Below are 21,631 nucleotides of genomic sequence, written 5' to 3'. Positions count from 1 at the left end.
GCAAATCTTATTTGTAATTCTGACAGTACTTTGACACATTCTTGGAAAAAACAAATACAAAGATGCAATCCCTTCCCTGACCCCAGCGTTGCGCAGGGCGTCTCTCTGAAGCACTGCGCACCCTTTTAATGTCCTGCTGCAATCGATAGGGGATCACAGGCTGGTCTTAGATTTGACAGCGAGCGAGGCTAACCAAGAACAGGGTAAGAACGATAACGGCATGTGTGGCTGTGCCGGCATAGGGAGAGAAATGCAGAGGAGAGCAAGCCGTTTATTGTTTTCTGGTTTTCATTTAAGGCTTGGTAATCATTAGAGGACTCTAATAAGCAAAGTGAAAATATAACCCATTTACAAAAACGTTTAGGAAATGTGTTGCTCCAGTGACATATCTAGCTTGACTGAAGCAGTATTAATTAAATACTAAATCACATTCTAGAACAGTTGAGACAAAAATCCACCTTGAACAGTAATCTAATACAAATCAATATTGTTGCATGTAAGAACAGGCTGTATTAAAGCCATAAAAAACCTAATAGTTAAAACCGTTATTTTATTCTAAGTAGGATTTCCTACTATAGCTTGCAGTATTTTAGGTGGGTTTGGGGAATAATGGGACTGACGGATACCCAAAGGTAGATGCTTCAAATCAAATTTCTTGTTTACAGAAGCAACCAGTCAACCCTACATTACCACCACAACATTAATATTATTATTACTATTATTATTTTTAATAATAATACACCACTTTTTATCTTAGCTAAATCTCAGCCATTTTCACTTATACTTTCAAACCTTTACAAAAAATGCAGCCTCAGACTATTCCATTTATTAATTGTTGTGAAAATAAATCAGGAACTAAGTAAACATCTTATGACAGGAATTCTTCAGAATAATTCAGGTCTATGCAGTGATCTCAAACTGCAAGATGCATTTTTTTCACATTAAGAAAAACATGTTTTAATTGTGCCTATTTTTCTATAGGCATTCAGTCAAATAATAGCTATTGCTTAAACGAGAAATTCGCATGTGGGATGACAGTGACAAGCAGAGATATGTTAAGGTCTGGAATCATCCTTCCCGGTTCTGTGAAATGGCTGGCGGAGGAGCACAGTTATCCTAAGTACCTGCAGTAGTTCGCAGAAAGAGATGGGCGCCTAGCAATGGCAATTCTGATCTCTGGTGGTCTGAATCATGATCGGGAGGGTCTTACCCCTTCCACTGACTGTACACAGGATGCTCTGAAGTCAGGTACCTCTGCAGGTGCCTAAGTTGGAGCATGATGAATCTGGGTCAGAATATCTTTTTTGAAAGCAGGAGTTAATTAAACGGCATGCCTGTCCTCTCTTCATTAAAATAGCATGTTTAGAAAGGAAACCAGGATAATAGTGCGTGTGTGGACACATGAACACTGAGCCACTTGAGATCTGCTGTACGTTCTCTTCTTGTCAGTGTGCAGCTGTAGTTTGGGTTGCTAGGAATTTGAATTCTTGAAGGAAAAAAATGCCTTTTTTTTCTAACAGCGAAGAGTAACACGAAGAAGTTGGCTTCTCTGCCTGTTCACTCTGAGGCTTATTTTCTCCCTGCTAATTTGCAGCGTTGAGCTAAAGTCCAGAAAAAGAAACCGATTTTAATGCCATTGAATATACTCTATTCACCGCCTCTCTTTCCACCCACAGGTTTCAACAGATAGGAAATACCAGTAATTATAGCTTTGTCCCCACGCTCTCTTTTCCAATTGTGCTAGATGAAATTTGCCTTTAGCATTCTTTTGATTTTCTCTCGCATGAATATAAAGAAAACAAGACTTTCTATAAACACCATTTGCTTTGATAGCGTTAATCTGGAGATTAATTTAGTTATAGATCTAAATTTTCTTTTTGGCTAATTTTCTCAATAATCTCACACTTCCAGCCTGTGCTTAGACTTCCAGTAGTTCAACTGTGGGACCAAGGGTCTGTTCTTAAGGAAGCTTGCCGCGTGAATGGGAGCGACGGCGGGAGCGTGGCGCGAGGCTGGGGTTTGCATCCATCGCGTTCGGTGGCTGTGGTTCTCGCTCGCCACGTGGCCGCCTACATCATTCAGTGGGAGCCTTTTCAGAAAGCTGCAACAGGATCCTGCCGTCAGGCGAGTCAGACATGTCAGACCTGCCCTGGGAAGAGACAGGCCTCCAGGTAAAGGCTGATGGAGGAGCTGGGAGAAGGAGCAGCCGGGAGGCAGAGCCGCAGCCGGTGGGTTCAGCCTTCGGGTGACGACGCACGGGTGCAAGTAACTTGGGTGGGATGAGAGGTGGGGGAACGGAGGACAACCGTGGCACCCACCATACCGCTGGCTGGAAGTGCAGCCCTTCTGAGGAGTGGGTGGCCAAAGAGACTGCCCCTGTTTTCAGCAATGCAGCACATATTCTGCGGTCCTTACCCAGTGCCAACCTTCATGCAGCAACACAGTGAACGTGCTAAGGGCGAAGCCCTGTGAGAAATAGGGTGACTTTGGCACTCAGCAGCCTGCAGGGTATAGGAGCTGTAAGAGCGCTTTGGCTGGCCTACGCTGTACAGCTGCGAAGGCAGCACAACACAGCAGAGGGGTTTGTATTTGCACAACCTTTGGCTTCCCTCAGCCAGATCGCTGCATGCCTCTGTCAGGGCAGACTATCAGGGAGAAAGCAAGGAAGAAAGGTGAACAGGCAACGTTTCAAGTTTTGATCATCATGCAGACTCGCTAAAAGTCCTTCCCAGTCGACTGACAAGCGAGGAAAGACTCAAAGTTGTTTCCTTCTGGATGGCTCTGTGAGAGCAGAGCAACGAGAAGGCGGCGGACCCATCTAGCTCCTCTTCTCTCTGCCTGGTCATTGGAGCTGCCCACAGAGCCCACCAAGTCATCATTTCCCCATCTCCATCTCTTGTATCAGGCCACCTTCTCCAGGCTGAACGATGCAGGTCCAGTACTGTGCAATTTGCTGCACCCCCCAGGAACCACGTAGTATTTGAATGCAGTAAATTCACAATGACATTTAATGCTCTGTTAAAACAGTAGTAACATCTTTAAAAACGTAACAGCTATTTATGCAAGATGCAGGCCATGCTGAATAAGGCCTTAACAGCTCTACTTTGAATTTCAATATGTCCTAAAGTGCTTTGAGAATGGAAAGGAGACGGCTTTTGGCAAATACAGAAAACAGCTGGAAGGGAATTAAAATTATAGAAAGCTGCTAGGTTTTTTTCAGAAGGAAACAGCAAAAAATTATTTGAATTTTTTGAGAAAAAGAGAATTAAGCGTGGTCAGCCCCAAGTGATACAGACAAGGGAAGTGGATAAGGCAGAACTGACAAAGAACAATCATTTTCACAGGTCAGGAGCTGAAGATAATAGGCTTATGAAAAAAGGGGGCAAATCAAGTTATGCATTAGGAATATCTAATGCAATTAGTTTCCAGGTGACTGTGGAGAGACCGAAGAGATTCAGAACCAAACTTTGTAAGATATCAGTTTGGCAAAGCTTATGCTTGTACCTTATGAACCTCCTTTTGGATAAACGTAGCCACTACTAAACCCAACTCAGATCTAACAAAGTTCAACATATAATTGAGGGCTCTTCTTTGACAACTTAGAAGAAAACTCTGGCCATGTGTTGCCAGGAATCTTCGACATGGCTCTTGTCATATCTGTATGTCATCCTTAAAGATTTCCATTTCCTTTACCTATAAGAAATGACACGTATCAAGTAGCAGAAAGAATTTCAGCCTTGGTCTGTTATTTGCCATGGCCAGAAGAGGAACACATTAATGCAGTGGCTCCTAGAACATGAAGACCTCCTCTTTTTCTGTGTGTCTATATGTGGCAGCATCTAGGAACATTTGTTCTGTGAAACTTTTGGGAGTAGTTAAAAGCTTGGTAAATCTATACAACCATCTCATAAACAGAGTATTTTTTTTTTATGGCAAGAAGCATTTTACCTTTCTAGAAGGTAAATGGAGGGGATTCAGGGTCAAGGATTTCTGTATCAGCTGGGGATCAGTATGTTCCGGGGGAACCAGGAAAGGGGAAGAAACGATACAGCCAACTCTCTTGCTAGCGTTTATCATGCGTGGTAGAATTGTGTTGACTTTGAGTACAACAGGGGATGGACAGGATCACAAGTGAGGTACCTTTCACGTTTTTCCAGAAGATCAGGGAAAGTAAAGTTTCATACTTCTTCATCTCTCCTGAAACCTTTCTATATAATATACAATGTTACATGGGGTTTTACTCCCACCATCTTTTGTTTCCTTATGTACCACTGGTTTAACAACAGAAACAGGCTGGCTAAAACTATGATGATACAAAACACTTCAGGCACCTCGTAGTTACGTGACACGCTTCTCTGAGCTGTGGCTTGGATTAAAGTACGTGAGTTAATTAAAGTAAAGTAATAATTGTTCTGGGACATGTGGGACAGTGATCGGACGAGCTAGTCCCCTTTGGTTGACAAAATGGAAGAATTAGAGGCACTCCTGCACCTGGGAATGCTTGTGGCTTCTTACTCAGCATTTGCTCTGTCTGTGGTTATCTGTGCCTCTATCCACGTCCGTCCCGATGACCGCAATGAACTCACTAAGGGGGTTACTGCAGACCCTCGGTTCCTAGACCACTGGAAACTACTAATAACCTGCATCAGTACTGAATGTGAGGATCGGCTTTCCTAAGGCATGGCAAGTATATAAATTTCGAAGTACCAAATAAGTCCTGTAAGTTCCAAAAGGTCCACCGGCTTCCTGATTGATTGCAGATGGGACTCCAAACGTGAGCACTGGTTGTGAGAACTCTGTGCTCCGTTTTGGGAACCACTGCTGTTGTTATTCATTACCTTGACTATTGGTAAACCTTTGCTAAGCCTTTGATTTGATGCCCTGTTCTACCAGATCTCACCATACGTGTAGCCAACAACTTTAACTCCCACGTGACAGTGGCCAGGCCTTTCTTAAAGATATTTATAAGGACAACATTAAGCCTGTGGCTTGTCTATAGTAGAAAAAAAACCCTCAATTGTCTTGCATCGCATGAAAGAATATAGCCAATAGTGCTATATTCATTTGTTGCGTGTGTCAAGGTATGGGCTGCCCTGGGCCACTATGTAGAGACAGCCAACTTTTTCAGAAGCAGTTTACTTTGGGGATCTAGTCAGGCGATTTAGATGGCAGGGTTGGAGGCGCTAGGGGATGCTGATGAGTAGGTAGGGCTTTGGCATGGGGTGGACTCTGGGTACCCCGACCAGCAGAAGAAAAGGAAAAGCAAGCCAAAGTCATGTTCCATGAAATTGCAATAGGGACAAGAAAGCACCTGCTGCTGAATTTTGAATTAAGTATAGGTCTAAGATATATCTAATGCTTATGGAATTGCCAAAAAAATCTCTGCCACTAGTTAGGTGACTGTTACTCAGAAGACAAGCAAACTCATGAGTGAGGGGAGGTCCTTTGATGGTACTGTGCTGTCACAGGCTTGGAAATACTGCCCTGCTGATGAAGATTTCTTTTTCTTCAATTACCTAATGGTTTAGCTAGCAATACTTTCCTTTGCGGACCAAATCCCTGCAAGGAGTGTGTGGCAGTCGGGTTATCTCCTCGCCCTACTTGGCTGCCTTCTGAGAGGACGTGCATCTAGGACCTAAGGGAAATGGGCGTAGGGAGACCAGTGAGCCAGCCACCCTCCTCTCCTCCGCCCCCTTCATCATTAGGAGATGTCGTGAATCAAACAGAGCTCCCATACCACTCTGGTAACATGGGCCAAAGGCTGTATGTGAATACAGCCATTGTCTAAATAAGTAATTATGTAAGTCCCCTTCCAACCCCTGTGACCTGTATCAGCACTCGTGGGCAGATGCCAGGATAAATGGAAACAAGCAGAACGGGCGATGCCAGCTGGCCAGTGCAAAACTTGCGTACCTCCCACAAGGGGAAATGGAGAACACGTATAGACAAGCATCCTCAAGTCCACAGACGCAAGAAATCTTTGATCCACAGCTACCTGAGAAACATGAATTCTTTCCATGGTAATTCAGTGCCTTGCCCACTTCTAAATCCCAAAGGTCTAGTTATGACTTTTTGGAGACCACAAAAATACATGGAATAAACCCACTAAAAGCTGCTTGGGTCTGAGACCATTACCTCTAACCCTGCACAATGTTAAACTGCTACAAGGAAATAAGAGTGTTGTGCTCTGGAAGAAGGGCAGATTTGCTTTTCTGAGGAGGGAAGGAACCAGGTGGATGGCAAAGGGTCCCCCTAAAAAGCACGGCATTCAGGAAGATAATTCCCCTGGGATTAAATGAAAACAGACATTCTTTAAGCAATCCCCTGCAGAGGAAATTTTGAAATCTTTGCTTTGGGGCTTAAAAAGAACGCTTGGATTTGCTTACAGGTAATGAACAAAAGAGAAGAGAGGCCGGGTCGCAGCAAATAGAGTTGGGTCTGTGCCTAGGGGAGGAGTGATTACGCTGACTACAAAGGAATGACTTTCCCTTGAAACAGAAGGTTGAAACCGTATTTTTGGGGAAGTCAAGAGGAGGAAATAAGCTAACAGCTGTGATGGTGCTGAATGCAGGTTTAATTAATTTTTTCTTCTGCAAGTTGTAGCCAAAGAGCCATCGTAAAGAGCTGGGTCACGATTCCACCTTTCAGTGATGAACTTCCAAAGGTTAGTGAGCTGCTAGGAGGTGTTCAGCGATATCTGGGTCAACTGAGCACGTTTTTCAGGCTATAACAAGATAATGTCTCGCCCTCCTCTCTGCTCAGGCCTGTCCTGCCTCCCAATCAGGTTGACACACAACTCTTGGCCTTCTTTTAGCATCTTTGCAGTAGGTAGGAAATGCCCAAATAACTAGTGTAGTCACATGTGACAAACTGAAGACTCCACGCACAGCAAGCTATACAAACAGAGCTTTTTGGGTTATGTATTTCTGTATCCTCTCCTTTGAACCCTTTGACATTTGCCCCTTTTTTGTAGCAATATTATAGGAGGAAAGATGCTTATACACAAAACCTTTGGGGAAAATAAATGATCCCTGAAAAGGTTTGTCAAAAATGTCTTTTTGGCAAAAGGAAATGCTCAGTGGGTCTCTGTGATCTGTTGAAGGAAGGGATAGATGGGGAGGGAATTCTGCGAAGTATCAACAGCAGCAAGTTTCTGCAGCCATTTTGTTGATATGAAGAAAACATTAAATACCTTTTGTTTCTTTTCACAGTGTAAACTTTCACCAGAGCAGAAGCAGTTAGGTAGTTCAGAGGATAAATCAGCTTGTAATGCCAGAAGCAGGCCTGTTTGTACGAGATAGGCTTCTACCTCTAGGAGCAGATGGAAGGACACAAAGGGTCGAGAAAGAAAGAGCAACAACAACATGAAATAGAGATTAATTTTTACCTCAAATAACTCCCTAGCAGCAGTACAAGAACTCTGACAGAAAAAGCCCTTTCTAAAGCTCAACAGGTAGGAAGGACTTTGTGATCCCTCAAGTCCACTGTGGGGCAGGAAAGATGAAGAACAGGGACCTACAAGGTCCTTTACTTCTCCTCCACCTGACATTATCGTTCCCAGCCCATGGATAAGGGTCTTGCCCTGCTGTGTGAGCCAGACAAGCTGTTTTTCCCTCTTACAGCCCCGCAAGCTGCCTGAACCACTGGGGACAGCCATTTAGGCTGGGATGGGCCAGGGGATCCTGCTTGGTCCAACTCCAGAAACTCCTTCAAGCCACCAAAGTCTCTACCTCTCACTGAGCAAACAGCCTGTTCAAGATCCCTGAATGAAAGGCAGACATGAGGGGTTTTATTGCTGTCTTTACGTTTTCTTTCGTTTCCTTCTCATTGTGGTTGTTGCCTTCCTGTGTGCTCCTCTAGAGTAGGAAAGAATAAAACTAAAGAAACAGAAGAAAGTCCTAGAAATCAGGAATATTCTCCGCTGGTTTCCCTCCTCTGTCTTATAATGTATTGGGACCGGAAGAGTCCTAGAGAGCACACTTGCTGCTGCCAAGCAAATCTTTATTTTATAGCACAAAAGCAGCTTCCTGGACAAACATCCTATCCAACCATGCATTTTTTCCCCTAGTCAGCATCATGGTTATTATATGGAAAAATGGAAAGTAACTGATGTTAAGACTTCAGTATCCTCAGATGCCCTTAATTAAGTCATTTAGAATTAACTTGAAGTTTATAGTCATGGAAGCAATTTATTAAATATAGACTAGAAAATTCCATCTGGAAGTAAATGACTACAGGACACACAAAAGGCATTTGATACTGAAGGGGAAGGTAGCTATAAAATACAACGCAGGCGAGAAAAGTAAAACAGTGAAGCTCGTTCTGTCAACAAGAATAGAATCACCATTATTTTTGTAGTCTATATTTTTTCTAATTTCACATTCATTTTCTGAATAGGATTGAACAGCCTTTTTTTTACTGCCATTCCCTATTTCAGCTGACAGAGCTTTTGCAGAGAGCTTCTTCAGGTCCCTGAAAACGCCAGCTAGCACAGAGAGGAGTGAAGAAGCAGCAAGACCGCTGCTACTTAAAATTAACTGAAACAATATTTTGGCTGTACAGGCTTCTGAATTCCCTCAGTAAGCCTTAAAAAGAGCCATCTGGTCAGAACATTGCATCTCTGGTTAGAACCTGCTTTGGAAATTGAAACGAGGCTCGTGAGCGCTTGTTAATGCTTTTTAAAGAGGGATTTGGGAGATGGGTAGTTGCCTCGGTGGATTGCTTGGTGCAGAGCAGGTTTTGGCATGACAGTGGGCAGGTGTCTGCAGTGATGGGTGTCTCCCCACTCCATGCCTGCAAAAAAGCATCGCCTGCACTGGGAGCGCCCCGGCACGGCACGGCCCTTCCAAAAGCAAGGGCACTCACCCTGTCTCACCGAGACCCCGCACACACCTCCTTGAGGCGACAAGGACAGAGGGGTCGTGCCTTGCTGAGGAGGATCCCAGAGGGGTGCCACCCCACGCCCTCTGCAGGGCCCGCGTCCCCCGGGACAGCAGCCACCTCCTCCAGGAGCTACCTCCGGGGGGAAAGGCTATGGAGGGGCACAGCATCTGTCCTTCTGCTCCCGGCTCGCGGAGAAACTTCTCCCTGCGGGAAATGTCAAAGCGCCATCCGAGTCCCTCTCCCGCCACGTTTTGGACACATGTCTTTAATGAGTAGAGGAAAACAGATTAAGAGCCACCGAATGCCTGCTGGGGAGTGGGAGGCGGGGGGAGTTGGCAAGAAAATGTTTTGTATGAGTTTCTGCCCTGCTTAGGAGCTTTTGCAGCCCCGCATAGTAAAATCTGTCTCCTTCTCTCCCCACCTGGCATAACTCCCTCAGGACTGATTGCGCCAGTGTAGGAACCAGTATAGCACAAGCAATTAGCTAATACAGCCCCTTCTGCTCTTTTGTAAAGGTTCGAAATTTGCCCCCAGATGGATCTTTCTAAGAGAAAAGCCTTCAACTGTGACACAAAACACATTTCTAAAATCTTTTTCAAATAATAAAATTGTGTAGAGAAACTTTAAGTACTAATATGAGCTCTCTCAATCTCTATTTATTCATCAGTTTTCACATTAAAATTTCACTTGGCCATTTTTGAAAACATAAACAACATAACAGTGGCCCATGCTTAAATCCCACCAGCGCTCTCCATCTTTGCGTAGAGATGCACCTGAGCCTATACTTCTTAAGGCCGAAGCTCATAAAAGGTGGCAATTTATCACAAATCCCTGAATCCCCCACTCTGCAGCGTGAGGAATATACATTGCCTAATTAACATAAAAGACAGCAAACGCCTTGCGTCCTCGGAGCGAGGGCTGACAACGCTGCAGCCCAGCGTGCACAGAGGTACCCCGTGCTGCCGGCGTCGCCCCGGGATGGGATCCAGCGTAGTTGGTGGCACCTCAAAGCTCTGCCTGCGGTCTGTCCTGGGCGAGGGGAGCAGGGAGCTGGGCTGCTCCCTCACCCCCAGCTCTGCGTAAAGCCCCACGATATAATGCCTTATAAAGTGTGATATAATCCCTGCGGATTGATGGGGTCCCACACCACCCCATGCCAGAGGGATGCTCCAGCGCATCCCTCCCAGGAGGCAGCCCAGAGGAGCCTGCTACCCCCGGGGCATGGTCCTGCTCTCCCAGCACCCACGGGCTGGATTGGGACAGGATGGATCCCTTGTGGCTGGGGCCGTACACAGAGAGCCCTCCTGGGGCACCGCGGCACTGTCAGGAGAGGGAGGGCAGCGGGGAGAGACCTCCCCGGGTGGCGGTGGGAGCTGGATCTGGCCCAAGCACGAGGGCGCATCGTCTCCAAGATACAGTGGCTTGGGGTAGCTTTTCCTAAACAAAGAGCATTATAAGGGAGCCACTGCTGGAAATTTCCATTCCTTTGTTGGGTAGATGCTGTGTAAATAAATGCATTCCTAAGATTTTTCATAATCCTGGAAAGGTCCATAAAAGAAACCGTATAGTTTGTCAAATCGCTCGAGTTCATATATATTATTCCTCAGCTACTGGGAACATGATATACAATGGCACAGAATATAATGCAAGAAACATATGCTAAAGGTCTTCTTAGAAGCACTCTGTGCATTCGTACGTGGCATGTACAGATATTTCTTCTGTTTTGCCCCATGGGATCTAAAATATTCAACCCATATTACGGCTTGGGTTTGTGAATTACTTACCTTAACTCTAAATAATCCTGACCTGACAGGTGAGTTCGGCGGCAGCATTTAGCTATTCCCTGGTTTAATGTGCGGGTGCTTTGAAAGCATTTATAAATTAGTACACGAGATAAATGTGTAAGCAACTTCTTACTTTACTCTTCTGCTTTTCTTTCTGTCTGAATTTTATTTTAAAAACAGACGATTCAGGAAGATCCCGTTACAATAATGATGTTGTGCCTGATGTATTTACAAGTTGAATGGCTCAAAAACACATTTGCAATGTCTTACTTTCTTGTCATGTATAAACACTAACTACATATAGAAGGGATTATATTCCTGTATCCAGTGTATTGGTAATGTAAATGCAGGAGTTACTTACATAGTGAAAAGACTGTTGTACCTTCATTGATAGAAGTCAGATCTTTTTCTTGAAATAAGCTAGTAACTTCTCTCACTAACTCTACCCCTTTGGACTCAGTTAATCTGGATTTATAAGAGCACTTCCCTGTTTAATGCGGTACAAACACTTCAGAAATTTAGAATAGAAACTGTCCTGTAGACTACCAGGACAATGCTTGTTATCCTTCTTTTTCATTTTTTGAACACACTCTGACATTTGTCTTATATTTAGACTTTCCCAACAGCTACACCTGCTTTCTTTAGGATGAATTTTTTAATTTTGAAAATCATATCCCCTAGTAATGCAATTCTACTGGAAAAATATTGAAATGATACGGAGATAATACTTTTCTTTTTATGAACTTTTCATTTTTAGCTCTCAAAGTTCTAGACAAAAGAGAGCACTTAATAAATAGTTGTATAAAATACAAAATGTACTTTTTCAACATTTGTTTTCTAATTGTCCAAAATACATTACCATTTATTTCCTAGCGATGCTATTTTTCAGTCAGATTAGAAATGTAAAAAAAAAAAAACCAAACCCACAACCAAAACAACCTAGAAGCCAAACCAAACCAAACCAACCCCTCAAACAGGACTATCTGCGTAAGGTAAGCCCAAATACTTTTGGCTAGCTGGTTAGCTCTCTGATTTTCTTCTGTTTGGACACTGCCATGGCATCTCCAATTCCGCAGTGCTCGTCCGAGATCCTAATTTTTCCTGACCTCAGTACTCACATTTGGGGGCTACTATGTCAACGCATTTCAGCCTCCAGGATGAAGTAGCCTGGTTCAGCCTTCTCTCAAAGAAAGACTATTACGGCGATTGTAGCTCTCAAACTGGAATAGATTATAAAAGCTTATTACTCTATTTTAATGTAAAATATTGTTGACTAAGGGCATCAAACTTTAAACCCAATTAATAACAAACTATGATCCCAGAGGCTGCAGACCGGTAACTTATCTACCCCACAAACAGCCGCCCAAATCCCTCACATTTATTTTTTCCAGGCTTTCAACTTTGATTAATAACATGACAAAACTATGCAAGTCTCAACCATATTAACCACAGCTATATTTTTAGTCTTACTGACATGAACACTTTAATACAATAAAAGGAAAAGGAAAACAGAAGAGGTGTTTCATTAGGACACGAGGATTACTAAAACCGCTGTGTGGAGTATTTGTCAGGAGGTGGTAGGGGAAGAGTTATTACTTACATTTTAGCATGTCGCTAGGACGCGGAGCAAGAGGCTCCCTCGGTGAGATATGTTTGCTTTGGAAAAAAAGTTAAGTAATCAGACCATCCAAGCTCTTCTTACTGACACATTTATAATATCAAACTGCAAACTCGGTTAAGAAGTTTGCAGCACTACACGGAAAACTATTTTTCCAATTTTGCTATGAAGCCCGGCAATAGGGCAGTGATGCAAGATCCAGAAGTTTACATATTAACCTGCCAGTCCTTTTTTATTGATAGACGGCTACATGCAAAAATATATGAAGCATGCAACCTGGTTGGCTAAAAAAATAGCCCAAACCACAAACCCTCAGCAAATCTGTTCTTGCAGCTGATTATAGAAGCTTGTAACCTATTTTAAAAGCATTCATTAAAAAAAAAAAAATCCCCCAAACCCAAACAACTCCCCCCTGAATGGCTGATATAAGCAAGAAACCAGCATTATGTCAGTAAAATAACAGCTTCAGAGCAAATCCAAAGGCTAATGCTTGCCTAATACAGAATTGTTCAATATTAAACGTTTGGCTTCATGATTGTGTGATACTGGGGCTAGAGTTAAATTTAGTCCAGTCTCCCCATCGATTGTTTGTATGACAGGGGTATTCCTTAGATGAGTTTCTGACACTAAATTCAGCTGAACGAATAGTATTATATACCGCATAAACATAAACAATATTTGGCCGAGTATGTCGTTTGAGTTTTTTCTTCCTGCATCTACCTGCCTACACACTTGCCCCAGCAGTATGTTTATAACGATGCCTTTTGTAAGAGAGCCAAGATTTGTAAGTCGAAATAATGAGCAAAACCAGCCATACATTTTCTATTTCTAAATCGTTTGCATGAAGACAGCTACGTTTCAAAATCGAGGGAACAGAACAAAGAGATACAGGCGTACGGCATCCTAATAGTGACCCTGAAATAACTGCTCAGGACAGCACCCAAATATCGTAGTCATGGACGTATTGGAAACAGCCAGGTACCACAGAGGGGATGCGATAGCCTAGCAAAGAGAAGGGCAGAGCAATGGCAAATACCTTGTCAGACTTTTACCCTGAGACAAAAGCATCATTTCTGCTTTGACCTTTTTAGCATTTCTAATGCACAACATCTGCAGTATCAGAAATGCAGGGGAAGGGGGAAGGCACACACCCCAACCTATTTCTACCCACCACAAAGCGAAGAAGTGTACGGAAAACCTTTATACGGCTCCGGAGAAAGTGAGACCCTATGCACAGTCTTACATATGAACCTTGCTACCGAAGAGATTTGCCTCCCACTTGAATGCCACACAAGCACACGCGAACCGTTCCTGCTCATCTGCACTCCCCGTTCTGACATTGGGACTCCGCTTTTTAACTAGCCCGGGCTTGGCTGCAACTAAGATAAACATATTTAGCTGCAACTTTTTTTCTTTCAAAAAGAGGCAAACTGGATTATAGCAAATAACCTTTGAGATAATTAACTGACAATGCCGCAACTAGCATAAAATCTTCCTTCAGGCGACCCCTAATTTAAGTATTACTGGCACAAAGTGGAGACAGATTGTGCATCACCACCGCAATATTTACATAGCAGAAACCCACAGAGCAGGAAACGTGAGACTCAATGATGCACTAAATTAGGAACAATCATATTCTAGTGTTAATTTGCTTTCTCCTCTATCCAAATTTCAGGTCCAGCAATTGGTACAAATGCACATAAAACATTCCCATTTTTAATGATTAAGAACCACAATCTGCAAGCAGTTCTGCTCAAAAGTAAATTCACTCACTGCTAGGGATGTTTGCAGGATCAAACCCCCAAAAGTGAAACAGGTTTACCAACGACTTCCTAACCTGTTTATTTCTTCCCGTAAATGATGTCTGCACAAGCAGTCTGAGTCGTCTGCCAGGCTACCTGCCTTTTGATTGCAAATATTTCCCTACCACAGTAGCGCCGTGATTCTGCGGCATAATGGAGAAGCGGTTTTAGTTCACCGATGCTGTAGACATATGCAGGTACTCAAAAGGCTGTGTAATCAAAGAATTAAAGTTAAAGCAGGGGGGAGAGAAAGACAGCTGGTCTATTTGTAAATATATTTGGAAGTGACATTTATAACAAATATACACTCTACAGTCTATCTAGATTTCACGAGCACTACTCAGTTACAGCACACTTCGTAAGATAAATGCAAAGAGCCATCACCAATCTTTCTAAATCTTAAATATTATTCAAATTTGGTTTCCACTACGGCATATTAACAAAATATTTACCTTGCCTAATCGCTGATGTTCTTCAAAAGCAGAAATCAGTTCTTGCGCCCACTTTATTTTTTCAGGGCTCGGAGAGAACTGTTCCTGGACAACAGCAATTTGGTTGGGGTGAATCACCTGCTTACCTACAAAGAAGATTAATAACACCAGAATCATGCATCGACAAACAGATGTTCAAGCAAAATGTTCCAACCACTTGAGGCTCTCATATCCTCGCAGACTTTCTTGCTCTTTAACTAATTATTTTACTTGGTTTCTTTTATTTTTTAAACTGGACAACAGGCAGATAGCCTTTTGCCAGATTTTTTTAAGAATAAAAACATCTTGAGCTGTGCTTGCATTCGGTATAGTTTGAAAGAACCCACGATTCTTTCTCCTCCCTCCCCATTTCAATCCATACATCTTCTCTCAGTCGTTTCAGGCGCAATTGTTTGTCCGGGGCAGTCAATAACACTTAAGTATAATGCAGCTCTGAGTGTAACTGTATAACTAACAGCTCCAGCCACTCTTAAATCAGTTGTCTTAAAACGCGTTCAGAAAATGAGATCCGAAGAAGATGGCAAGAGATCTGTAGCACTGAAAAGTTACCAGTCACCTGAGGATCATGCCCTAAATTCTCAGTATTGGCTTAGCATCATAAAATCCTCAACGTTGTTTAAATTGTTGTTGTTGCAATAGTTAGCAGTTGCAGGTAGGTTGCCTTTTTTATTTAGTCACCGGTGTATTAAACAACTACCAGCGGTGCCCCGAGGTTTTATGAAGCACTTTTTTTTTTTTATCCTTTCCTGTATAAGCATACGTTAAGAAAATAAAAAGAGATGTTGCCTTTTTTTTACTAGAGATTTTCAAACGTGAATGGACAGCCACATAATCCCTTTTAATCTGTTATTGTATTTAGCTGCCTTAAAACAAATACATATCTAATTTGTTTGACAGTTTTAAAAGTGTAACATTTGACACTATTAGTTCATTTCTAAGGGAATTTCACAGACCGGTGTGATTTCTGCACTTCGGCTTCGAAGTGCTTTAATAAAGAGAGGCTACCGTAATTCCCAGCTTCCCGCGGAATAAATGACTCTCCTCCGTGCCAGATAACAAAACTAGTTGGAGGGATGAGCCTGATCCTGCAAACCTGCCATCGAGCGAGCAGCCTCCCGCACACAGAGGGTCCCACGGCCGCGCCGTCCCGCCGCACGCTGCAGCCTCTCGCGGGAGCGAGATTTTTTTGCACGCAAGGAAAATCTGGAGCGTCAGGACCTAAGGAGGTTTCCCGCGCGCAACGGGCTCTGCTCCCGTGTTCCTACTGACGTTAAGCCAGCCGTACGTTAGAAATCAGCCCCCCACTCGGTATCAAGAAGCCTCATGCGTGACCGCAGAGATACACCTATTTTAAATGAAATTACCACTGCAGAAAACCCAGGATTACTTTTATCAGACTGCAGCGGGTCTGAGTGATAACCTGGAGTACAAACAAAATCGGGGGATGCAGCAGCACAATCTACTTAATTTAATGAGCAACGAAATAGTAATTTTTTAGTGTTGCTACGTTTCTTTGCTAAAAAGCCATAAGTAGCTCGATTTTATTTTATTTTATTTCCTATTAAACAACCTTTAGTTTATGATCTTACGGGCATCCAAATATTCAGTTTGAAATTTCAACGCCGTAACTATTTAAAAAATAGCTCAAAAATAGGTAAAAGCTTAAAACTCAGTAAGGACTACATTTTTTGAAAGAAATTACATGGAGACAAATTTTCTTAACTGACGTGTTTTACATTAGGGCTAATCAAAGGTTTTTTAGTCAATTTAATCAAATGTCACCATTAATAAGATTATGATGTTCCTTATTTGTAATACAACAAATTCTCCCTAGCTAAACTACTAATTCTAAAATTGAAGGGTGTACAAATAATTCCTGCAAAATCCTAAGGAGCTTAACTTTCCGGGAAAAATGTAGAATATATTTTAAATTATATTTAAAGGCAGTCTATAATTATAACAAAAATAAAAATATTTATACATGATTTCTAAAAGTGTAAAACATTTCTGTGAAAAGATTTGCTTTTGATAAAGATATCTGTAGCAGTAAGCTATACTTCTTATCATTAAAACACTACTGAACAATTTACAGAGGATATAATCTAACTTTTGATTTATAGCACTCAGTTGATTTTTGTCACAGATTATGTATCCAAATAACTGTATAATAGACGTAATGCCATGCAGGAATGAAGCAAATATTTTAAACAGAATTGTTGTTATTGACAAGTTACTGAGAGAGTGCAAAATTGGAAGACATTAAAATTTATGACCATGAAATCCTTTTTACAGTACCACTTGATATATCGTGCTTTAAATCAATACCTGTCAAGTCTTTTAGGTAACTGTATGATGGTGTCATTTTAGTCTTCTACAAAAGACTGCAAAAAGAGAGGAAACCTATAGCGTTTCGTATTTATATCTGGCTTCTCAGCATGTAGCACAGGACTTTCGACAATGACTAAGTCAGCTGTTAAAGCTTATGGCAAGGTTTACTTAATTTTTTACATAAAAATTCCTAAAACTGATGCTGTTTATATAGGCAACATGCTGACTTTAAGTCCATGGGTTCTGGTATTGTAAAACATCTTGCTGGATGTGTATGCCTGTGTGTTTGGGTGCATATGTGTGTGTTTATATATATATATATGCCCCCCCAATATATATTAAAAACTATATATAAATATACATATAAAAGATCTATTAATTTGGCTAAATTACATTTGAAAACGTTTGATTTTGTGTAAACACACGCACTGAAGGAAAAACAGTCTGCTTTTAAGATAACTGGAAAAGAAAACTTGGCTACAATAAGCAATGAGGGTCACAATAGTAACTAAATAGCTGGTAAACTCTTCGTTATATTATTTCTCTTGTTTAATCTTGAGTGAACATATTTGATTACATTAAGGCCAGTTCTACCGGTTTAAATGTGAATATGGGAAAATGTGAGGACATATAACTTCGCTGAATATTTTGGATTTGCATTAGTTTTGAGGGTGGTGAATTTGGCCCTATGCATGCAAAAAAGCGTGTGTTCTCCAGCTAAGAGAGCAATTTGGAAGCCTCAGCTCGTTTCAGTCCTGTTGATTTCAACGATTTTGATTCTTTGTGAAAAAGTAGCAGGAAGGGATCTTAAATATTTTAAAATAACAAGAATCGCGTGTTTTGAACTTGTTATTAAGGCGACATTTCAGTATTTTACTCTCACGTTACCAGAGGACTGTCAGTGGCAAATACGATCTGCAGACTTCTGCTTTATACAAGGTCATGGATTAAGCTAAGACCCATTTGTAATTTTCTGTGATGAATATTAAATTGGAAATGTTAAAATGTTTCATTTATATAGTTTTGGAACAAAATGTTTTGCTTTCAGTTTTGAAACGACATTTTATTTTAATCAAAACAAGCAAGAACGATTATAAAAACATTAGATAAACTGAAAGCAAAAGAAACAAAAGAACAAGTGAAACATTTTGGATCAACCCCAAATATTTTTTTCTTTTTTACCAAAAATATGAAAAATGCTGTTTTGTTTTGACTGAAACAAATTTTTTTAATTTTTTTTTTGGCCACCAAATCAGAAAAGTCAGTGTTGCCCCGTCTCTGATTATGGCTGGACTGGTTGTTGGGCTGTTTGCTGGAGTTTGGAAATGTGTTGATGATAGTTGCGGAAAGGCAGGCGGCGAAGGGCAGGAGCTGTGAGTTCGCCTTAATGAAGTCTGTACCTTTTACAGATCTTTCCTCCTTGCACGGAAAGGCAAGACACTTCTACGGCCGAGTTAGAAATTCACTTTATGCCCTAAACTGCCACACGTGACCTTTTTATTTGTCTCCTATCTGGACCCTATCCTGATGTCAGACAACCTCCACCGTAAAGTCAGTGGAGTCCAAACCACCATTAACGTTGTTTACGCTGAGCATTTCTAAATTTCCTGAATTGGCAGCCTGAGTTAAGTATTTAAATACACATTAAGCATTCAGAAGGAGTGCTCTCAAAGGTGCTAGGCATCTGCAACTCCATTTTCTGTCAACAGGAGGTTCAGATGCTTAAGTTTTTTCAAAAATCAAGCCTTTCCTTAAGCTAGGAAATATTGGTCGAGATTAGGTAGCCGTCAGCAGGTGCTACCATTCAGGAGCTCTATTATTTTCCCAACTTCAATCGCAGACGAAGGAAGGGTGGAAGGCCACATGGACGTGGATAACGTAGCTGTGAGGAGCTAACCGTTTTGCCTCTGAAACAAGATCTGGCTTTGCAAACGTTGAAGCTCAACAGACAGTAAGGCAGAGTTTGTGCTGAAGGGCATCGATTGCTATTCTTTCGCTGGCACGTCGAGATCACTTAAAAGAACGCTTGGTTTTTTGCTTGGTGCTTTACGATATCGTATACCGCTGACTGTAAAAACATAGTCTGCTAGATGGCATCACCAGGACCCATGCCTTTGGTAACAAAATCCTAAGAGATGTACTATCACCGTGCATATATCCTGAATGATGGTCAGAGACAAAGAATGTAAAATGTTCGTCCTGTACGCTAGAATTCTCTAATGCATGTGTCAAATGGCTGACTTCTATTGCAAAACCCCAATCTTTGGTGGCTGCACTGTCCCACCAGGGTGTCCGAGTGATCTGGTACACCAATCCCAGGGTAACAGCCTGCCTTACAGGACGCTGGGGCAAGGAGCCTGCTGCTCTTGCTGTCTGCCAATACCCGTAGGTGTCACCAGCACTTACTGGGAGGGGAGCCAGGGGATGAAAAACAAATGAAAGAAAATAATAAGAAAATAACTTTCCCCTAGCAATTAGCATACGAGATTTGCTTCTCAACTCCTTCACCTGAAAAGTATTTTTTAACAACCGCCGTTTAAAAAAAATTGGAGAAAGGGAACCACGTATTTTAAGAAGCAATCGTAGAGCGGTCATTGCAGAGTACAGTACCGCCTTTCCCCGGCTCTGTGATGGGAGGAATCGCTGCACAGCCTCTACCCCAACTTCTCTTCAAAAACAGTCACACGCTTCATGGGATGTGGTTTTAAAAAGCAGCCTGTGACTTTTCAGGCAAAATTTCCAGCCCCAATTTTAAAGGTGCTAATAAGCATAGAAGAGCTTGGTATTACTGAGGGTTTTGATAAGCGACCTGAAATAAAAACCAAGTTATTTGTCTAAGTGACAGCAAATGTAGCAATATATTTAAATTGAAGAAGCTATGCATTATTTTGAGACATCGGCAGAAAGTCGTACCAGTGAATCCCATTGAGGCACCTTCTCTTGATTGCCTGCGGAGCCCATCTTCATCTCGGAAATCGATGTAAACAAGGTCTATTGCTTGAAGGCCGAATGCCTTTGCTGTGACTATTATTTTTTGCCTGGCATACAGAATATCGTGAGTTTCCTTACTGCTTGTTGCACCTACGAAAATAATGAAAACAAAGAAAAGCTGACAGGAGTGGTTTAAACCTTTCAATTTTAAATATTTCTAATGTAAAAAAAAGAAAGTTCGAGATGTCATTTAGCCAATTTAGAAAACAAAAGAAGGGTGCAAGGCTATATTGTCAAAATAATACTATTATGAGGAAAAAAAACCTGCTTTAGCAAAAAATAAATAAATCTCTCTTTAAACACTAGCTTATAAAATTCAGATTTTGATTCAGTTCAAATCAGATGTTGTAAGCCTGAAGTCAGTGGAAGCTTTGGCTGGCGAGGACTGTGGAGTTGGGACTAACATGAAATAATTATTTGATTATATTATTTACTGTATGTACAGTAAGAAGCATTACAGCAAGAGAAGCTTTACACAAATTGATGTACTGGGTACAACTAAATGGTTAAAAAATTCACACTGAGAATAGAATTGCACTTTCCTTGGTTGTGATTCTTGTCACAACTGATGTCCGAAGCTGAATATTTAAGTATTTGGATGAAAAAATGATGGTAGATGACTTCTGAGAAGAAGCAAAAGTATTCATGAGGCTTCATGTGCTGACAGGGCACCAGCTAAGCAATGGGCTCACGTGAAGGCTGGTGTGAAAAAATCGTAATAATAATATGTTCCCTTTCCTTAGGGTCACTATTGAGACACGGATTTCCAGTTCGTAAGGAATAATTTAGTAAAGCAATGCTAATTTTTCATTAACACACTTATTTTTAATTTAAGTGTTGATAGCTCTGAACTATTATCTTTAAACTGAATCAGATTAGTAAGAAGCTAAGCGGCCTATCATAAAAGAAATTTTGAAATACTTTTTATTTTTGAGGAAGACTAATAGTGCTTTCACATGAATACATGGCTGTATTGACATGGGACATATTTAAAGTAAACTTATGAAAGCAAAATGTGACAGGGGAGTATTTGTGCATGATGTCAAAAGCTTGACTGATAATTGTCTGTAAAACAGTGATGAAGCAGACACCAGAATTCTAGGACTTTAAATGCAGTTCTTAGAAGCATGTGCATGTTTCTTACACATATCATATTTTTAAATAATTTCAGTGACTCAACAGGGGTTTTTTTTTATTAATTTTTGGTACTGCACGGCAAGAAGCACAAGGAAGTGTCACTGCCCTGTAACACACAGGGACCACGTTTCAGTGTTCCAGTGATGCATTCTGCATTGAAAAAAATCAAGGAGAAAAGTGAAAATGTAAAATGCAGAATCAAGTGTTGTCATTACTTCAATTATTGCTGTCGGAAAAGCAATGGTCATAAATCACATCGGGCTTCTCCAATGCAAATGCCATACATTAACATTTATAGTAAACAGACAGGTAACAACCTATGCTGGCACGGAAATCCTCTCCTCCAAAGACGACTGCGTCCAAATGAAAGCCAACCTGGGATCCTGTTCTCAGTGCTTCTTCACAGACAGCCTTCAAATGGGAACAGAGTATTAATTTCTACAGAAAGGCAGGACGCAGAGAGACTAAAAGGGTATTACAGCAACTGAGCGTTACCAAAAGCCTTCAGCTAAAATTGCTCCTATTAAGCAAAGCCATAGTAGGTGCTCGACTATGCACAAGTGCTTTAAAATGACTCAGCAAAAGAGAAAACATTAT

The 21,631-nt window shown here is 41.5% G+C and overlaps 1 protein-coding gene across 1 annotated transcript in view; it reads right to left on the bottom strand.

Moving 5' to 3' along the window:
* CLYBL (citrate lyase beta like) overlaps positions 1 to 21,631 on the bottom strand; it is a 193,123-nt gene that overhangs the window by 1,590 nt on the left and 169,902 nt on the right. The window contains exons 8-10 of the mRNA XM_009333368.1: positions 21,352 to 21,445; positions 19,820 to 19,987; positions 14,540 to 14,664 (exon numbers count right to left, since the gene is read on the bottom strand). Coding sequence (XP_009331643.1) covers positions 14,540 to 14,664; positions 19,820 to 19,987; positions 21,352 to 21,445 — 387 coding nt within the window. The remainder of the gene's footprint in view (positions 1 to 14,539; positions 14,665 to 19,819; positions 19,988 to 21,351; positions 21,446 to 21,631) is intronic.

This window comes from Pygoscelis adeliae, unplaced genomic scaffold (genome assembly GCF_000699105.1).
Source record: "Pygoscelis adeliae isolate BGI_AS28 unplaced genomic scaffold, ASM69910v1 Scaffold48, whole genome shotgun sequence".
Classification (NCBI taxonomy): domain Eukaryota; kingdom Metazoa; phylum Chordata; class Aves; order Sphenisciformes; family Spheniscidae; genus Pygoscelis; species Pygoscelis adeliae.
Note: the sequence above shows the minus strand (reverse complement) of the source record. Positions and strands in the feature narration are given on the sequence as shown.